Source organism: Poecilia mexicana, unplaced genomic scaffold (genome assembly GCF_051168715.1).
Source record: "Poecilia mexicana isolate PSO_F unplaced genomic scaffold, ASM5116871v1 scaffold_12, whole genome shotgun sequence".
Lineage (NCBI taxonomy): Eukaryota > Metazoa > Chordata > Actinopteri > Cyprinodontiformes > Poeciliidae > Poecilia > Poecilia mexicana.
The window spans coordinates 2643221-2662269 of NW_028263381.1; the positions used below are offsets into that span (position 1 = coordinate 2643221).

General features: G+C 40.4%; 1 protein-coding gene across 1 annotated transcript in view; it reads right to left on the reverse strand.

Annotated features, from left to right (window-relative positions):
* Positions 1-6693: 6693 nt before the first annotated feature.
* Positions 6694-19049, reverse strand: part of camk2b2 (calcium/calmodulin-dependent protein kinase (CaM kinase) II beta 2) — a 53810-nt gene continuing 41454 nt past the window's right edge. The window contains 7 exon segments of the mRNA XM_088010736.1: positions 6694-7857; positions 8363-8599; positions 8678-8772; positions 11782-11857; positions 15593-15641; positions 16251-16295; positions 18328-18396. Of these exon segments, the coding sequence (XP_087866862.1) occupies positions 8364-8599; positions 8678-8772; positions 11782-11857; positions 15593-15641; positions 16251-16295; positions 18328-18396 (570 nt within the window). The 3' untranslated portion in view covers positions 6694-7857; position 8363.

Sequence of the window (19049 nt, forward strand, 5' to 3'; positions counted from 1 at the left end):
GAAATGCAACAGAAAGGGGATGGAAAGAAGGTGGGTGAGGGAGAACATGCAACCAAGGAGCCACGTAGCAGAGTTGTAGTCAAGACCACCAAACCCGAGACCAAGACCAGCGCCCTGCGCTACATGACACAATAAAATTAAGTTTATCAAAATTGGTTCTCAGATTGATCTGCAAGACCCACATTCCCATAAAAACACCTAGATGTTAAATACTTAGAGCTGAAATGTATTTAACCAGTATCAATTAAAACTCATTTCATTCTGTTTTGCTTTCATCGCTGTGCTACAATTTGCAGAGGTCTCCTGCTATCCCTAGAAAAATAACACCCTGGACGGTTGCCCATATTGCCCATGTCAGAAACCACAACTGAAACATCGCAATTAACGGTAAATAATGTTCAACTATGAACACTGTCCAACGGTGCAACAAGAAACCAAGCAGAAGGAGCACCGTGACTGTTCTCATCCTCCCTCCCACTGCGATGTTTGCCACCATGACAGGAGACGAAATCAATCAATGAGCCTGCTCTGTGCTCATACGTTCAACTTTTACTTATTCGGCGATTAAATAAATGTGTGTATGTGTTAGCTACTGCAGTGTACACAAGAACAAAGAACGGCTCTCAGTGAGGCTTCAGTCCTTAGGACTTAGTAAAGATCCGTCCAGAAGAATCGGATCGTTCCTGAATGTCATATTACTATATTGCACTTTGGTCACAGCGTTGTCCCATATATGCGACACCTCAGTCAACACACAATGGCATGAGTGACAACTTTTTTTCATCGCAGATGCAACATGTGTCTCAGTCAGTACAGCTAGCTTTGCTAGCATCACGTCCACAGATCTTACCTTTATTTAAGCTTTCCTTCCAAGTGACGCTAAAAATTGGACGAAGTCCCCACCGTCTGTGAGAGCGAAGCGCTGCTGATTTTACATGTCACCATATCTTATGGTTTATGCAGCGCTATTATATTACTGACGATTAGACGGATATCCACCACTGCGCATGTCTGGAGCTCCGCGTGCGAGTAAAGGTGGAGGCGATGGGTGACAACAGACACTAAGTCATGTTATTGCTTGGATTTTACGGCGCCACCTTAAGACCCTGAACTTCATATTTTAAAGGAAAAAAAAGTGCAACGTGACTTGGATGTAACGAGTAACGCGACCATAGACATAATATAAGCTTATGTTATGTTTATGAACGCGACAGTTTAGTAGAAATGTAGTGAAGTAGAAAGTACAGATACTTACTGTAAAATGTAGTAAAGTAAAAGTAGAAAGTACCCATTATTAAATCTACTTAAGTAAAGTACAGATACACAAAAACTGTACGTAAGTACAGTAACGAAGTACTTGTACTTCGTTACTTCCCACCACTGGAACAAACTGCAGAGATTCACAGGTTAGGTAGGGAAAAAAAGATAGACTAAATTAGTATTAGTCATCCACCGCAGGAAACAATCTTTGCACCTTTCCACTCGAAACAAAGTGGTAGCAGCTTCATTCTGTGACCATTCTCATCAGCAACAGTGAAGGAATATTTGAAGAGAACGATTGTTAGGAGGTTACAAAGCATTTGAAAGACAGCTGGACAATGACCCTAAACACACGAGCTACCATTAAACGGCTTAGATCAGATCACAGATCAGATCAAAGTCTGTCATGGTGGAAGCAGGACCAAAACACAGACAGGAACCTGAAATAATCAAAATGAACTGGATAATAATAAACAAGAAAATTGATGGGTCTCACAATTGAGCATCATGCAGTGAAACAGACAAGGACACAAATAGTAGCTGCATTTCCATTGATCATATAATTGTGCATTTTGACATTTCCAAAATAAATGTGCTTAATGGACTCAAAACTCTCATTTTTCGATAAAATGTTTTGGCGCTAGAATGAGGTGGTTTTTCAGCCCAAAATTTGTTAAGTTCGCAAAACTGCAATAGAAACAATTTCTTAACATCAAACGAGTCACATGATCAACAGCTGGATCTGTAGGGTATGTTAGATTATCTCTAAGTTAGAATGACCAGAGGTGCACCCAAGAGGGGTGGGGGCCGTTATGGCCCCCTTTTGAAAAATCCTGACCACTCCACATTATTTATGTCTTCTATTGTTTCTGGTGCTTTCTAGTGCAGGATGGAATACTTTGGACATTTTTTTTCATCCATTCTATGTCCTGAAAAACAATCTCCATGGCTACTCTCCATGTTACTTATGATTTACTGCTGGCAGCCGTTTCATAAAGCATGTCTGATTATTGGACCAGCAGCAATAATGTATTTTGCTTTGGAAGAGTTCAGTTTAAAATATAATTTCATGAGCAGAGAGAGGAGATAAGCTTCCAAAACAAATTGGCTTTTGCTGATTCAATCCTGCACGCTCTCCAGATAAGACACCGTGGGTGATGTGTGACCTGTTATACTTTCACATCAAGTACATTTGGACGTTCAGATTCATTGACAGGCGGCCTCACTTTATTCACTGCTACACCCAGAGCGGAGCAATAAATGTCAACCTTTGTCCTTCTGGCTTTGGCTATGAGAACACAAGGTAATGACCCTCACATTGACTCAAGGATGCACTCAGAGTAATCATTAAACTGTGCTGAATGGAGATCGCTTGTGTGAAATAAGTGAAAGTGTCAACACAGGATTCTGCAGTATAATGTGATATTTACGTGGAATTTTGTGACTCTGTCAGTTCTGCTGCATTCATAAGACGAATTGAACTGCAGTAGAGGAAAACAGGAGTGTTTTGCTCTCTCCAGCTGTATGACAACTGACCTTATGAAAGTGCAATTAAGCTATTTTCAGAATTATCCCAATTGTTTGATCACAGAGTTTATTCCACCAATATCTACTTAATGTGTGATGAAAGTTTAAATAACTTGTCTCTTTAAATATTTTGTGTATTTTTGACTCCAGTTAGACAGTTAGTGCATGGGAGTATTATAGAATTGTTAAATTGAATTGAAGTAAAATGAAGAATTTGTATCTACATCTATATATTGTCACCTTTGTGTGTGTGTGTGTGTGTGTGTGTGTGTGTGTGTGTGTGTGTGTGTGTGTGTGTGTGTGTGTGTGTGTGTGTGTGTGTGTGTGTGAAGGGGGGAAGGGGAATTTCGCTGCAAAGCTCTACATTTAATATAAAGTGTAACTTATAATGCATAATCTGTAAATGCAAACAAGAAAACACAAATCAAATGTGACTTAAAATCAAATGAAAATCTTCATAAGTGGCAAGAAAATGTCACCTTGTCCAGTAACTCGCTCTTAAACGCTGAAAAGTCACCGCGGTACATTGAGGAGAAGGTGACATTAAATACGGACAAGAAATGATTCCAAGAAGTGAACCACAAACAAATGTCTGAGTGTTCTTCCGACACTGAGTCAAGATAAAAGACAGAGGAAGTCTCTACTTGACCAGTTTATTTATTCATACACTGATTATGTCACAGGACATTTTAATATTGACAAACGGCATAATAAGCTAGAAACATTGCTTTGTTTAACATATACTAGGTAGGTTTTGCTCTTACTTTTCTGACCTTTAGGAAAATAAAATCTTTAAATCAGATCTTTTTCATCAGTACCAACACCTCGACTTCACAAGATAAATCAGTCTTCCACATCAGAGGAGAGACTGGCTTCCACAGAGACCCTCAATCTGATTAAAAAACTAATTTTATAACCTTGGCCTAGATAGAGAAAGGGAATCCGTTCTGTCCTATTGCTTTTTTTGGGGTGGGCTAAATGGCACAAATGCTAATAAAAAGCTGAGAATCTGCAGAATGTTTTTGAAAATAACCTTGAGACAATAGCATGTCTATCTCTGCGAGGCACACCTGGAACTGAGATCAATGATTTCACACAGATGTACTGTGGGTTTTACACACATTTCACAACTGGATCTTAATGTGATCATTTTAGTCACATTGACATCATGCATCTTCTAAATTATTGTGACATCTTGATTATTTGGTAAAAATTGTTTGAGTTTGAATTGGAAGTTGGACCTTGGATCTGGGGACAACAACCCCAATTTAAATGTTCTAGAGCTGTGGTAGAAAACAGGTGACAGTCACTTTTTGTGACTAGATAGGCTCAAATCCTATCCAGGTTAGCCTATCAGGCTAACCTGCATTAGGAACATAAGCTAATAATTTATTTCTCTGCATTTATAGACTTGACACTGAAGCAACATATTCTCAGACATATTGAAGCAAACAAAGAATTTATTACTATGTTTTCATTACATAACAGCCATGTTGAACGATGAGGGAGGGGTTGGTCATAAATATTTAGTACTTGTAAATCAGACTGTGTACTTGTGAATTTGCATGTATGTTTGTGTGTGTTTGAGAATTCCTGATCTCTCGAAGGAGCATTTGTGAGGTCAAACACTGATGTTGAGCAAGAAGGCCTGGCACACCAAGCTTTTATCTCCAGTTGTTTTTTTTTTTTTTTTTTACACTTGTCCGACTTTAACATTGAATTGTACTTAATTGAATGAATTATCTGAACTTAACTTGGACCTTGTTATATTCTATATAATTAGGTCTGAATGGCCTGCGTTTGCATTGAAAGGATCATGAATAAAACATTTCATGTGAATAAAAGATATATAAATAGAGTAAATAAAGAAAGTATTTCATGACAGAGCAATACAGCGTGTCCATTTCCAATAATTTGATTTAGCATAGCATGCTGGAGCAACAGTACTTCTGTTATGCATGTCATTGTGGAAACAAATCTGTGCAGAGATAGAGTGAATACCTTTCAGTCATGTGGAAAATAAAAACATCCTCTTTGCATCTGTGTTAAAGCCGCATGTTGTTTAAACTTTACCAGGAAGATGTTTTCCTCACTAAACAGGATTATAAATATGTGGCCCAGACCTGTAACTCTTCTCTGGGTATTTGTTAAAACTGTCACCATGTTGTGACAGCATGATATGAAACCAATAATCTGTGAAAAGATGGAGTTCCTAAACCTCCTCCATGAGCTACTACTGCCATCTGAAGAAATGTATCAGTTAAAAACAACCAATCAGAGCCAGGAGGAGGGTCTTATTGCTGTCAGTCAACCAAATGAACAGACTGCTAAATATGCTAAAGGCAGAGAACCAACTCACCATGACAAGAAAACTGTTTATCCACTGTCATCAGTGGCATTCACTGCAGGCTCTGCTGATGGGGGGAAAGCTGGCACTGTTCAAATGGGCATGATTGACAGTGGTAAGACCCGCCTCTTGCCTCTGATTGGTTGTTTCTAGCTAACACTGGGGGAAGGCAGAGGAGCTTGATTTTTCTTTTTCAAAGATTATTTGTGTCAAGCCACTGTCATCAAATAGTGACAGTTTCAACAAATATGTAAAAAAAAAAAAAAGTTGTTTGTAAAAGTTGCATACTGCAGCTGTAATATATTTACTAGGATTCGATAGTTGAGAAGCTGCATATTGTTTGAAAAGTTGTTACTTCCAAGTTTTATGTTGGCTGAAATGTCTCTCATCAGAAGGAATTATGTGAATAAATCAGGGAACTAATATTCGAGTAATTTTCCCAAAAATCTCAGTGCTTAAAAAGCTGATCAATCCATTCATTACCACTTCACTTGCTCCGCTGTGTTTAGCAGCTTCTTGGGTTCCAGGTGGGCGGGGCTTCATCATCTGTCCTGTTTGATCTCATCCTTATGAATTTCTGATGAAATCTTTGTGGAATCATTACTGAGAAAGAACCAGTCAGTTGGGATTATGTGTTAATCCGCAGAATGTAGGACAGGATTTGGGTGAATGAGTTTTATACGTAGTGTTATATTTCTCATAAGTGTTTACAGAAACACAAAGCGACATGTGACAAAGTTCTAGGAGAGGGGGAGATATTCAACGCACTAGCATACAGAAGGAAAAGGAAAAATTTAAAAAGTATTAAAATGCAGCTTTCAGTCTGGTTTGTAAAAGGCAACAATTATTTTAGGAGTCAAACATCATTATTAGAGCTCCAACTATCTATTATTTAAGTAATCTATTATTCTATTAATTATTCTAACGATTATTCGATTGATCGGATAAAAAAATTGGCACATTCTGGAGATTTTTTATTTAACCACTTAAGCTTTTTTATTAAATAGTAGAAATTCATTCTAAGATACAAATAGACAAATTAAATTATTTTATTTTTAATAAGAAAACATTTAAATTTTTTCAGTGATTCTTGGTCATGTGTAGGAAAAGATGCATCTGCAGCTGAAAAAAATACATGTTCAACAGTTTTTATTTAATCTGTTGATTAATTTTTGGAATAAGTGATTAATAATCGGATAGTGCAAGATGCTTAGTTTTTTCTTTCACATAATTTGAACCAGGTGAAGCTAAAACAGCCACTTAAGGAATTTTATACAGAACGTGTTTGCAGAAAAAAGATCTGATCTTAAATACAAAATGTGTATATTTTTGTACATTCTTAGCCTAATTACTGCTCAGTACATAGTTTTTTTCAGCAAATGGGTTTTGTTTTGTCTGTAAACTCCAACTAATTAATCGATTACTAAATTAGTTGACTATTATTTCAATAATCGACTCATCACGATTAATCGGATTAATCCTTTCAGCCCAAACCCTTATTTTAGGCTTTAAAACAGTTTTTTCCAGTCACATTTGCTTTGAATCTTAAACACCAAAAATACTCAACCAGGAGAGGATTTTTATTATTATTTTTTTGCTTAATAAACAGTAAAGAGCCATTCTTACTCTGTTCAGGAGCCAGGAAATAGTGAAAAAAGCTTACATCCATTTTTTTTCTACACTGAACTTAGAACAGGACCTGCAGTTACACAGCCCAGGAAACAGATTAAAGCTCACCAGCAGTATCAGTCCATAGGAGACAAAATTCAACAGGAACATCCAATTTTAGTGATGCATTAACTTGGAAATATCATGCAAGTAAACACCGGCACAACAAAACCCGGAAATATACAGTACATGTACAACGGGAGGGTGTGAATCTCAACCGTTTCTTGCCATCCAGCAAGTCAAACATGGAGGAAATCTTCAAGAACAGGGAATACTGTAGCATGCTGCATGGGGTTTCCACTGTCTCACAGAGCAGCTCGGAGGGACTCCGGAGGGGTCCGGAAGGGCTCCGGGGGTTTATAGGGGGGACACACGGAGGTGTCGGTTCGGGGCCAACAACAACACTCCAGAGAAAGAGGATTAAAAACAACAAAGAAGTAACAAAACACGTAGTTAAATACACCCACACACACCTCTCTCTCTGCGAGAGACATCAGCTCTGTTTGTTCGTTTCACAGGCAGCTTTAATCGTGCAGAAAAAAAAACAAAACAGCCACAATAATATTAAGAGTACAGGTAGGTAGTCATGCTTGTCATAAAAAAGAAGAAAGAAAGGGGTTAAAATGGGTAATAAATATACTATACAGTAGAAAGAGCACAACAAGAGACTGCAGCCATAATAACATCAAGATTCATATCTGTATAATAGCGAAGAAGGAGAAAGCATCGATGGGGAGCAGGAGAGGGGAAAGGTGCAGTCTGGGTGTTTTGGCCGCATGCAGGCCAGCTGAAGTCGAGGCGCAGGCAGGCAGCGCTTCCTGCTCACGGCTGATATTGCGCCCCCTGCTGTAGGTGTAGGTCGGGTTGGGTCTGCTGTTGTCGTGGAGAGAGAAGCGCTAGGTGGGTGAGCAGAGTGCCCGGGGAACGACCCCCGTCCCGGAAAGCCTCAACCTCCTTCCCACACCCTTCCATCCACCTGCACATCTCTCTCAGAGTGGAAGCCTTTTCTCTGATCGTCGGCTCGGTTCTGTTGGCTTCATGTCTCCTTCGGCTGGCTGGGACGGAAGAAGAGAGGGAAATAACTAATCAAGAGAAGACTAAAGACAGGAATCTATGTTCAGCTTGACTATCAGCTGTGTTTCCATTACAAATGTGTACAAATCTTTGTTGATATTCTGCCAACGCTGAAAAAACAAACTGCGGTGTTTCCATTAATAAGAAATGAAATTAAACTCTCTAACTATCATCCCAGTACTACTTCCTGTCGCCTTCTTTGTTGCTTTCATCAGTAGTAACATCCGGTTGTTGATCATATAACTCACATGAAAAAAGCAATTCCATTACAATTTTACAAAATACATCTATTTCGATATGCCCAAAAATACACCTTGTCCTACTGTAAAACCTTCTTATCAGAAAACGTGAGGTTTTTTTTTTTTTGTCCGAAATTGACGGATTTTCATTATACATGTGCTAAATCTGGCATTTGAACTGAGCGTTGTGGCCTCTATTTGTCGATGTTCAACCCATTCCGCATGTGAGCTTTCCGTTTGGCCGTACCTCATCCCTGCAGCGGTGCGGCAGGGGCTCCCGAGCAGTGGAAGTGCACATTTTGCCACCGGCTGTCTCGGCGGTGCCATACTCTAGTCTCCTCTGATTGGCTGGAGCGAGGACGGCCCTGGCCATCTACAAACTGCGTCAGGCGAATGTAGGCGATACAGGCCGCGTCCTCTCCGATCATGTGCACGTGAGGGTTGAGGATGGTGGTGTGGATGGGTTTGCTGTTTTTGGAAAGGACTAAAGAGAGGACGAAACACAGCGTCAGGATGTAGATGTTCAGAAAGAAAGAGATAAAACGTTAAGCTGTGATCTTACGATTGTCAAAGTAAAATCTGTGGAAGTCCATGCCCTCTACTAGATTTCCCAGCCCCTCAGGCTCAAAGGAGGTAAGACCGGGGTCGCAAATCTTCCTGCAAAAAAAACAACAAAAAGACACAGATTTAGCTGAAAATGGCAAGGAATGTCAACGATTAATCATCTTCCAAAAGTCTACGATATTTCTTGAAATCTTATAACTTAAGACCTACATAAACTTCTTAATCAACAACTGGAAATAACAGACAGACTTTACACCAAAGAGTTTTATAACCACCTCTCTGACTTCATCACCAGAGCAGAGTGACATTGTCAACAAGCATCCCAAGACTCAGTTTCCTCACTGGCAGGATTGAAGAGGTCTTCAAAATGTCTGCCCACTGACCCACACCATCCCAAGTTGATGTTATCAGCGCACCATCCTCACCATAGATGTGGTTGGTGGTGCACTGCTTCCCCCTCCTGAGTTGCCAAAAGGTAGATCAGAATCTCCTTAAAGCCATGTGGAAGTCTTTCTCCATGGTCGCACCAAACTTCTTCGATGCCGGAGGTTTCGCCTTGGTGAACACTTGAGCTCCATTCTGCTCAGAGAGCTGGTACCTATTGGGTGCTTCAGGGGTCCCAAAGGCCAAACAGGCCCAATATGACTCCAACTTCAGCATGGCGAGTGTCCACCAGTGACTTCAAGGTTGTCGCCACTACAGGTACCAACCACCTTGCAGGCATAGTTCTGGTCAGTTGCCTCAACCATGGAGGCATGGAACATGACCCAGTTAGACTCAATGTCCCCAGGATGTTTTCAACGTTCTGCTGGAGGTGGGCGATAAAGCTCATTCTGACAGGAGATTCCAAAATATATTCCCAACAGATTCTCACAATATGTCTGATTCATCCTCCTCCAGCAGTCAACTCACTGGAGGAGGATGTGATCAGGTAGTAATCAGTTGACAGTTCTTCCCATCTCATCACCAGAATGTCCAAGATATGTGTCAGCAGATCAGATGAAACAACCACACTGTCAGTCATTGAACTGCACCCTAAAGCATCTTGGTGCAAAGAGCACATATGGACATGATGTTTGTTGTGGGCAATCCATGGCTGCCACAGAAATCCAGTAACCACTCATGTTCAGATAAGGGGAGCTGTTCCTCCTCAGTTGGTCATTGATCCAGGTGATTGACTCCATCTGTATCTTCTGGAGTTTCAAAAACAAAACAAATCAGGATGAATTGTGTTAAATGCACAATTCAGCCTGAATTGTTTGTCAAATGAAATCAAAGAACATGATCCTCACAGTGCAGCTTGCTTTGTCCAGAAAACAGTGCCTTTGGTGAAACAGGTGTATGATTCAACTCCATCTCCATCGCGATAAGCAAACTGCAAGGGGTCTTGATATGAGCTTGTCTGCTTTTCCAGGTTGGCCAGTAGGAGTCTCTCCAGGACCTTCATGATGTGGGATGTCAGGACAACAGGTCTGTAGCCACTGATGACTGATGGGTGAGTTTTCTTCAGTATCAGAACCAGCCAGGATGTCTTCCACAACAACCTTCTCTTAGGTCAGACTATTGTTGAAGAGATGTTGCAGAATCCCACAGAGCTGCTCTGTAGTTTCAGGACTTCAGGACGACACCATCCGGACCTGCAGCCTTGTTCCAGTTCAGCCTCTCTGGCTGCCTCTTCACCTGACTTCTAGATACAGAAAAGTGGGAGGAGGAGGCAAAGGGAGCATCTCTTGATGTGACTGAAGACAAACTCGTGGAAGCAGAAGATCCCTGACTGAAGTGGAAGATGAAACATCTCAAACTGAGGTTTGAGAAGAAAGCTGTGGGTCAGAGGAGTGTGGGATGTCTGTGTTGCTGGGGGCAGGAGAGGAGGAGGATGAGCTTGTTCCTGTTGAGGCATGTGTTCAGTTCTTCAGTCCAGACATCCATCTATCTGATCCTCTTTTTGCTTTAAGCCTGGGGTCTTCTTCATCCCCAACCGCACATCTCTGATATTGTTCCTCTGAAGCTTGCACTCAGGCTTCTTCCTGTACTTTTCCTTGCTGTCTTTAATTTTGACTTCAAGTTGCTTCTGTGTACTCCACAATAATCCCTTCTCACTCCTTGAAGATTCTTTAGAAAAAGACTTGAAAAGGGTAAAAGGTGGGGAAGATTTTTCAAGCTACTTTGATGGAAACATATAACTTAAAGAGTTGGAATTCCACCTGGACTGTAACAGGAAGCCTGTGGAGGGAGTTGGTGGGATTAGGGTGATGGCAAAGAGCCCCTCCAAATTGAAAGACTTGGAGCTCCTCACCAAGGACGAATCCTCAAAATGCCAATGGAAACACCCAGAAAGCTGGTCGGCTGGCAAAATGCCATATTGAGAATGGTATAAATAATGTTTGCCATGAAATTGTTTTAACAAAACATGAATGAAACAGACACATTTTTAAACCGATACTGCTTTTACATTTACATTACTTTATTGTCTTTTAGAATTTGGCTGTCTCATTTAGTATCAAAAATAAACTTCTGGTATGAAAAAAAGTTTGAGCTGACACTGAAAATAATATTGAGTGACATTTACTTAGAAAAAGCTAGGCAGGTTTTTACACTTAGAAATTCTTTGTAATGTTCACCAGAAAAGTCTGAGTGGTCATTTTTACTTGAGTGTTACCAAATGTTGAAAAAAGTCAGGTTGTATTCACTCATCTTTTCCAAACACCGTTACATTTTACAATGTGTTTGTCATTAGTCTACCACGTCAGGTTCATTCCTACTATTGATTTTTTTTTTCATCACATTCATTTTTCGTATGTTATCTCCCATCTTAGTGGAACTGCGCTTCCATTGCTGAGGACACACTAAACCTTCCCGTCCCTCTCCCTCAATCTGCCTGGCATTATTCTTAATTATACAGTAAGCGGGGGAGATGAAACAATGAATGTAATTACTCTTTAATCTTTTAATACAACACATTTTGCATGTCAATCAGATTAATGGTTCTTCATGGCTGATAGAGAGCTTAAATGTTCACTTTACAGGATGCACTCTCTCCTGCTGCTGGCCTGAACTTTTAAAAGCAGTAAAGGATGAGGAACGGGGGAGGGAAGGACTCACGCATAGGCCTCGAAGTCTCCGTTGTTGACGGCTTCGATAAGCTGCTCCGTGATCTTTATGATCTCCTGTTTGCGAGCTGCGGAGAGGAAGGAGATAGAAGGATGTGACAGTCAACCTCCCAAAAAAAAAAAAAAAAAAAAAATCCAACGGCTAAGCCAGAGTGAAAGGCTCTGAGGACCATCAGAGGCTGAGGCGAGTCAGAGCTGATCAGCTTGGTAGAGGTCCGGCTCCTGATTCCATCTTCTCCTTGAACTTTATGCACAAGCACATGCACACGTGCACACACACACACACACACACACACACACACACACATATACACATGTTTGCGTGGCTATCTTTGTGGGGACTTTCCATTGACTTCCATTCATTTCTACAGCCTAAACCTGACCTTTACGCTTTTCCTAACCCCATCCATCACATACCTAACCCTAACCCTAACCAAAACTCAATTCATACCTTAGCCCTAAATCTGACCCCTGACCCAAAAACAGGGTCTCCTCTTATGGGGACCAGGCTCCGGTCCCCACGAGGAGCCTGGTCCCCACAACGTAGTATATGTCAGGAAAATCGTTCCCACAAGGTATTACAAATAAACGCACGCACACACACACACACAAACACACATACACACACACACACACACACCGTACAGCGTACGTACCCCCCATTGTGTGTCTTGGCACTTGGTTGTTCCTCTACCTCCATTCATCATCCATCATATCTCTGTTGGACACATGAGGCTGCTGGAGCTCATGCTGCTATTCTTGTCCCCGGCCTTTGGACGAGATTTACCCTGTCCTCCTCCCACCGCTTCCTCCCCACACTAAGTGAAGGGCTTAACTCACTCGGATTGTCTAGTTTCCTCTCTCTCTCTATCTCTCTCTCTTTTGCTCTCTCTCTCTGTCTCTCTCTACTTTTTGTACCATTTTCGATCATGAAAGCACCTCTGTGCTTCGTCTACGTGCTCTCCTGTCACATAGCTGCATGTCACATAATGAAAAGTCAGTGAAACAGAGACGTCAGACTGCATCCCTCTTTAATGTGCTTAAAGCAACATTTCAGTTTTAATTACAACAAAGTCCTGTCCCACAAAATTTCCACTGCTGGATTCTTTTGTCCTTGTTTCATTACAAATTTATACAGTGAGACATTTGGCAGCACTTAAATAAAGTGCAGATGGATTTGTCTTTAGCTACTTAGAGAATTAAAGGTTGAAGATGCATAGTTTCATTTGATTTCTGGGAAAGAAAAAGAAAATACTAAAAGATACGTTTGTAAAGATAGAAAATGGAAAAAGAATATGAAATGACATTTATATATATATATATATATATATATAAAACCTAAGTGTTGGGTTATCAGGTAAATGATTTTCCCGCTGTCATTGATGACCTCATTCAGGGCGGAGCCTGTTGCAATTAATCACCTGTGTTGCAAGTTGACTCACCATTAGCTGCATTTTCATTACAAATGTGAGCAAAATGTTTTCGAAATTTGCCTAATGTCGAAAAAAGCAACAAGAAAAACTATTTTGCAATTGTTGTATTTCCATTAAAATAGAAATGTGATTAAAATCACAAGTGAATAAGATTGCTCCCGAGATAAGTCATTAAAAATCAAGCAGCACCATCATCCTCCAACTACTTCCTGTCGTCTTCCTCATCTTTTTCAGCAGTAGTAGCACCGGGTTGTTGATCATGTGACCCATGATGTGAACTGAACTGTTGCTCAGTGATCCAGAGTTCTGTTCTTAGATGAAATTAAAATGTGCATTTCTTATTGGAAATAAAGGTCTCAGCGTCTGGAGGAAGAGTGGAGGGGAACAGAATCCATATTGGTTGAAGTCCAGTTCAGTCAGTGACGGTTTGGGTCACCATGTTGTTTGCTGGTTCTGGTCCACTGGGTTTTCTCAAGTCCAGTCAATGCAGACGTCTACCAGGACATTCTGCTGATGAGCTGAACGGAAAGGCTGATTTGATTTTCCTGCCCATGCAGCCAAAGGTACTAAAAGACGATGGCGTTCCTGTTCCTGATTGGCCAGCAAACTCCCCTGACCTTTAACCCCATAGAGAAACTATGTGCTGTGGTCAAGAGGAAGATGAGAGACACCAAAAGAGCCCCAACCAAATACTGAATGCATAGAAATGATGCTTTTCAGAAGTCTATTTCTTGGAACAGGCGAGCTGCTGATCTGCCCAAAGACCAGGCCAGCACAGCTAAATGCCTTTCAGTTTGTGAACTTTCATTTGTCTTTATTTATTTTTGAGAGAAGCCATCATGAGAAGAGCCCGATCAAGCTTTCTCAGTTTGTTAATCTCCTTTCGCCATCGGCAGCACTGGACTGTCCTTTATGACAGAAAGGAGATAATTCTGTCCCATAATCCGAAGCTTGGACTGCCTTACCAATAGACTTTCACGTATTTAAAACATACGAGGTCGTGATCGGGACTTTGGGCAGCTTACATAAGCAGCTAGTGATAACATGTTCATGTTCTGTGGCTTTTTTTTTTTTTTTAACCAACCAAATAATCTAATATTTTACAAGATATATTTTCATTTGCTGAGTGTAGCATGTGATGTCTCACTGAAGCAATGAAATAAGAACTGATGAGTTCCCATACTATGCTTTGACCTACATCACAGTGCTGTCAAGGTGCTTGGTGTTTTATGTTGTAGAGGTATTGTTCCTCCTTCGTACAAATTTCTACCCATCAAATTTCCTTAACTTCACAATGCCCTTAAATCAGGTTAGGAAAATTGCTTAGGAAAGGGAACTGACAGAATTTTTCTAAGTTGTTCTGTGTTGGCCTTTTTCCCCACTGTTGTTTTCAGTCAGTATAGGTCATTTAGTCCATCATTCTTATTCTTAAACTGTCTGAATTAAAATCAAGATTTTCATTTAGATTTTGACCTAAAGACAAAGCTAAGCAATTTCTGCCATATAATGTTTTCCAGGTTTTCCAATTTTTTTCTTTCCCTTCTTTGAAGACCAATGAAAAACGTGAAGAGACCACATTATCTGAAATCAACATTTTTGAGTTTTACCTCATGTTACAATGTTTTCCCCTCATCAAAAACATACCTGCAGTGTTGCCTTGACTCTTTCAAGCATGACTGAGAAATCTTTGCATCTCCCATGGCAACCATTTGGCTGTGAAAATCCTTTGGTGGGACCAAATGCCACCTTCGAGGACTAAGCTTCTATTTGGAGTTGGAGCTCCAAGTAGACTCAGCTCCTTCAGACTAGTCAGCAGCAATTAGTAAGCACCTATTAGAAGTGTGCATTTGATGAGCTTGTTATAGGAGCTACTTCTCAGTGCCGTGTACCAGAGTTGTGTGGGAGATGGAACTTGGAAACTGCAGCCCGGAGGTGGAGTTTCGTCCTTGAAGGCGGAGATAGGTCCCTCCAGGCATTTTGTACAGCTGAATGGTTGCCATGGGAGTTTCAACAATTTCTCAAACGTGCATGAAAGAATCAAGGCAACTCTGCAAGGTATGTTTTTGATGATGGAATATTATAACAAGATGTGAAGCTCAAAAAAGTAAATTTTACATAACACTGCCCCTTTAAAAGAGAACAAAACCAAATGCACACCCCGCTTTTCAAATTTTTACTTGTCAACATTTTTATAAACTATAATGCTTAACCGGTCTGTTGTGTAAAATTCTAATGAAATACATTGAAGTTGGTGGTCATAATGTGACAAATTTGGAAAATTACTTCCAAAACTCTTCCGAGGCACTCTAATATTCAGCAGTTTTTAATTCAAGCGAGCCAGCTGGGTGTAGCTGTGTAGTCGGGGCCTACCTTTAACATCCTCATCTTCAATGGTGGTGTTACTGCTGTCGGACGATTCCTGAAACAAAAAGAACACGGAGCGCGTCGATGATTGGAACCATGAAACCAAATCAAACTTGGCTGTTCGTCCTGATACAGCATGCAGACCTGAACACAACACACTTACACTTCAGCCTACAGCTCCATCTTCACACAGCAGTTATGCCAATAATACAAAAAAGAAACAACAAAAAATAAAAAACACAACACTGCACCCAGTCCAATCCTCTCTGCGGATTGAGCCCATCTCCGTGGAAACAAACGCAGACACAGGTAGAACGCTTAGCCACGTTTAGCACACAGTCTGAGTGGAATGAGTGTTAATCTGGCTGTGTTCCTGCTGACACACACTGATTTCTCAGAGAACTTCACTCATCTGAACGCAGTGAGGCAGCATAAGACCACAATATAAAAAAGCTCCACAGGTTCACGCCCACACACCTCTCTCATGCAGAGAAAGAAAATCACAAACTTCACAGTGTAAAAAGTATAAAATGAAAAAAAAGACCCTTTGAAAAACACTCCTTAGCCGACAAGGGGAGAGGAACAGAGTAAAGAGAAAGGATGACAAATGACGGGGAGAAGACGAGGAATAAGGGAGATGGAGGGAGGAAAAGAGAGGATATACCTTGATCCCATCTACTGGGTTATGGATAACAGTAGTCTGAGGCTCCTGGAGGAACAATGGAGAGAAAGAGGGGGAGGAAAAAAAGAGAAAGTGGGAGTAAATGAAGTCAAAATGGAAAATGAGTTATGACCAAATGAAAGTCAGCAGACAGTAAGACGAGAGTAACACATGGAAACGGGAAGAAAGTTCTGAACACGGGAAGAATCTGGGACAAACAGTGACAGCAAAAAAAAAAAAGAATGTAGTCATGTAGTTATTCTACTTCGTCTCGTTTCTTATGAAAGATGAAACCTAGCAGATTGTTTTTCATTGTGCTAGGAGTTAAGTCCTTTAAAACACACCAATAACCCACCGAGGGACACTGAGTCCATCAGAACTTATTCTGCTGGTCCGAATTCTTCCCAGAGTTTGATTCAAAGCTTTGTTCTTTTCAGTAGCTGCATTTCCAGTGCAAATGTACACAATAACTTTGTCAATATTCTGATAATGTCAAAAAAGACTCAATTAAGCAATTATGGTGGGGTTTTTTCCAAATAAAAAATGCAATTAAAAGTAACAAATTAATACGTTTGTTCATGTGAAAAAATCTGCCATTTTGTTTTTCTCCTACCACTTCCTGTTGTCTTCTTCGTGGTTTGTGCCAGTGGAAACATCCTGTTGATCACGTGACACTCGTGTGATGTGAAAAAAATGCAGTTTTTCAAAAACCAAAAACCATAAAATGCACCTTATTCTAACACAAAATCTTTATTCAATAATAAAGACAATTTTTATTTAGTTTTTAAAAGTCAAATTGTGTAGTTAAATGTTCAATGGAAGCACATCTAGTGATTTAGGTCAGTGTTTCCCAACCCTGGTCCTCAAGGCTCACTGCCCTGCATGTTTTAGGTGTTTCCTTGCTTCAGCACAGGTGATTTAAATGAGGAGGTGTTTGCTGAACTGCAATCAGCTGAATAAGGTGCATTAAACAGGGAAATTTCTAAAACATGCAGGACAGTGTGCCTTGAGGACCAGGGTTTGGAAACACTGATTTAGGTCCACTGAATGCAACACAAGTATTTCTCCCACTATGCAAAGAAAAAAATAAATACTACAGTTTCCAAACGTTTTTCCCTTTAACATCCAAACATAAGTGCAGCTCTGGTCACTAGTTTAAATACATTCCTCTTGGATACGACACTTTAAAATATGAACGTGAGGAATCTTTTTTCTCCCCAAGAGTGGAATGACGATCAAAGGTATAACTTCACTCAGTTTTAAAAAAAGGAACAGGTTTGAAGGAATGTGTTTTTCTATCCCCCTCAGGTTAAAAATTAATTAGTAGGAAACATACATTCCTACTAATATTTCATTAAAGTTGCAGAGAAGCAGTGGCGCCCCCAAGAGGGGAAAACACGTTGGTCACCCGACAGGAAACCTCCAGAGAATCATGTTGAGTTTATTCAAAGGAATACAGCCACCTTCAATCTGGACAGAAACATTAAACCTAATAAATAAATAAATAAATAAATAAATATGAAATAATAAATATTAATAATAACAATAAATAAGATCACAGACAGACAGACAGACAGACAGACAGACAGATAGATAGATAGATAGATAGATAGATAGATAGATAGATAGATAGATAGATAGATAGATAGATAGATAGATAGATAGATAGATAGATAGATAGATAGATAGATAGATAGATAGATAGATAGATAGATAGATAGATAGATAGATAGATTTCTGCTTCAAAACGATCCTGTCTCAGAGACATTTCCTTTCATGTCATTGTTGGTGTTTGACCTCTGACCTGCACTGTCAGCAGTGGGACCTTATACAGACAGGTGTGAGCCTTTCCAAAGGGGAGATGACTACAGAACCCAAACCTCTAGTCAACCTTTGCATCGACAGACATTTCTCGTGAAGCTGCGATTCAAAACTTTATTATTTTGCAAACCCACAGAAAATACACATTCTTTCACTCACACACACACACGTACACACACACGCATACACGCACGCACACAGGCACTCTGTGCAGAGTAGATGTGGTCCGGACAGACAGACAGGACACAGAGCTGCGTACCAGTGCAGCAGAAGGGACGTTGCCTTTGGGACTGGTGACTATGCTGTTTCTGGTGCTGTTTGTCTGCGGCTGTGACGGAAACACAAAGTGGCATTAATGCTCAGAGACAACGCAGACAGGTGCCATCTGCTGGCTGGGAGTGGGTGGGGACTGGAAAAAAATAGATACACAATGTAATCAAGGTAAATATAGATAGCAGAGGACAACTTAACAAAATAACACTAGGAAGATCAGACGGAGTGTTTTTACGCAGGTTTGGACAAAAAAAGGGTTTCCACGGTGATTCCAACAACGTGGATAGAATTTCTTAAGGTTAAAGGGTCAGTTTATTATTATAATTTGAGCACACTTGGTTTGCAATGGCCTAATCAGAGGATCTAAAGAACAAGGCTTGATTGCAGTTGTTGTTGCCAAGGATGACACAACCAGACATGAGGTTTGGAGGGCAAGTGTGTCGTCAAGGCCAGGTAGATTAGGAGACTTGTATCTTTGAATAAATACAGGCTGGTGGTTTCACTAGTTTTGATTACAGATTTTGCCTTTTGATATTAAAACACAAACATCAAGCAAACTTTGGGACTAAATCCTAGTAAAAAAAAACCTAAAAATAACAAAGCAACACATAGCTGCTTCGTTTAGCCGGAGCAGATAACGAGACCCGCAGCACTTCTGACAGAACTGTGAAGCATAACAGGCAGTTCACACACACCCACACAAACGAC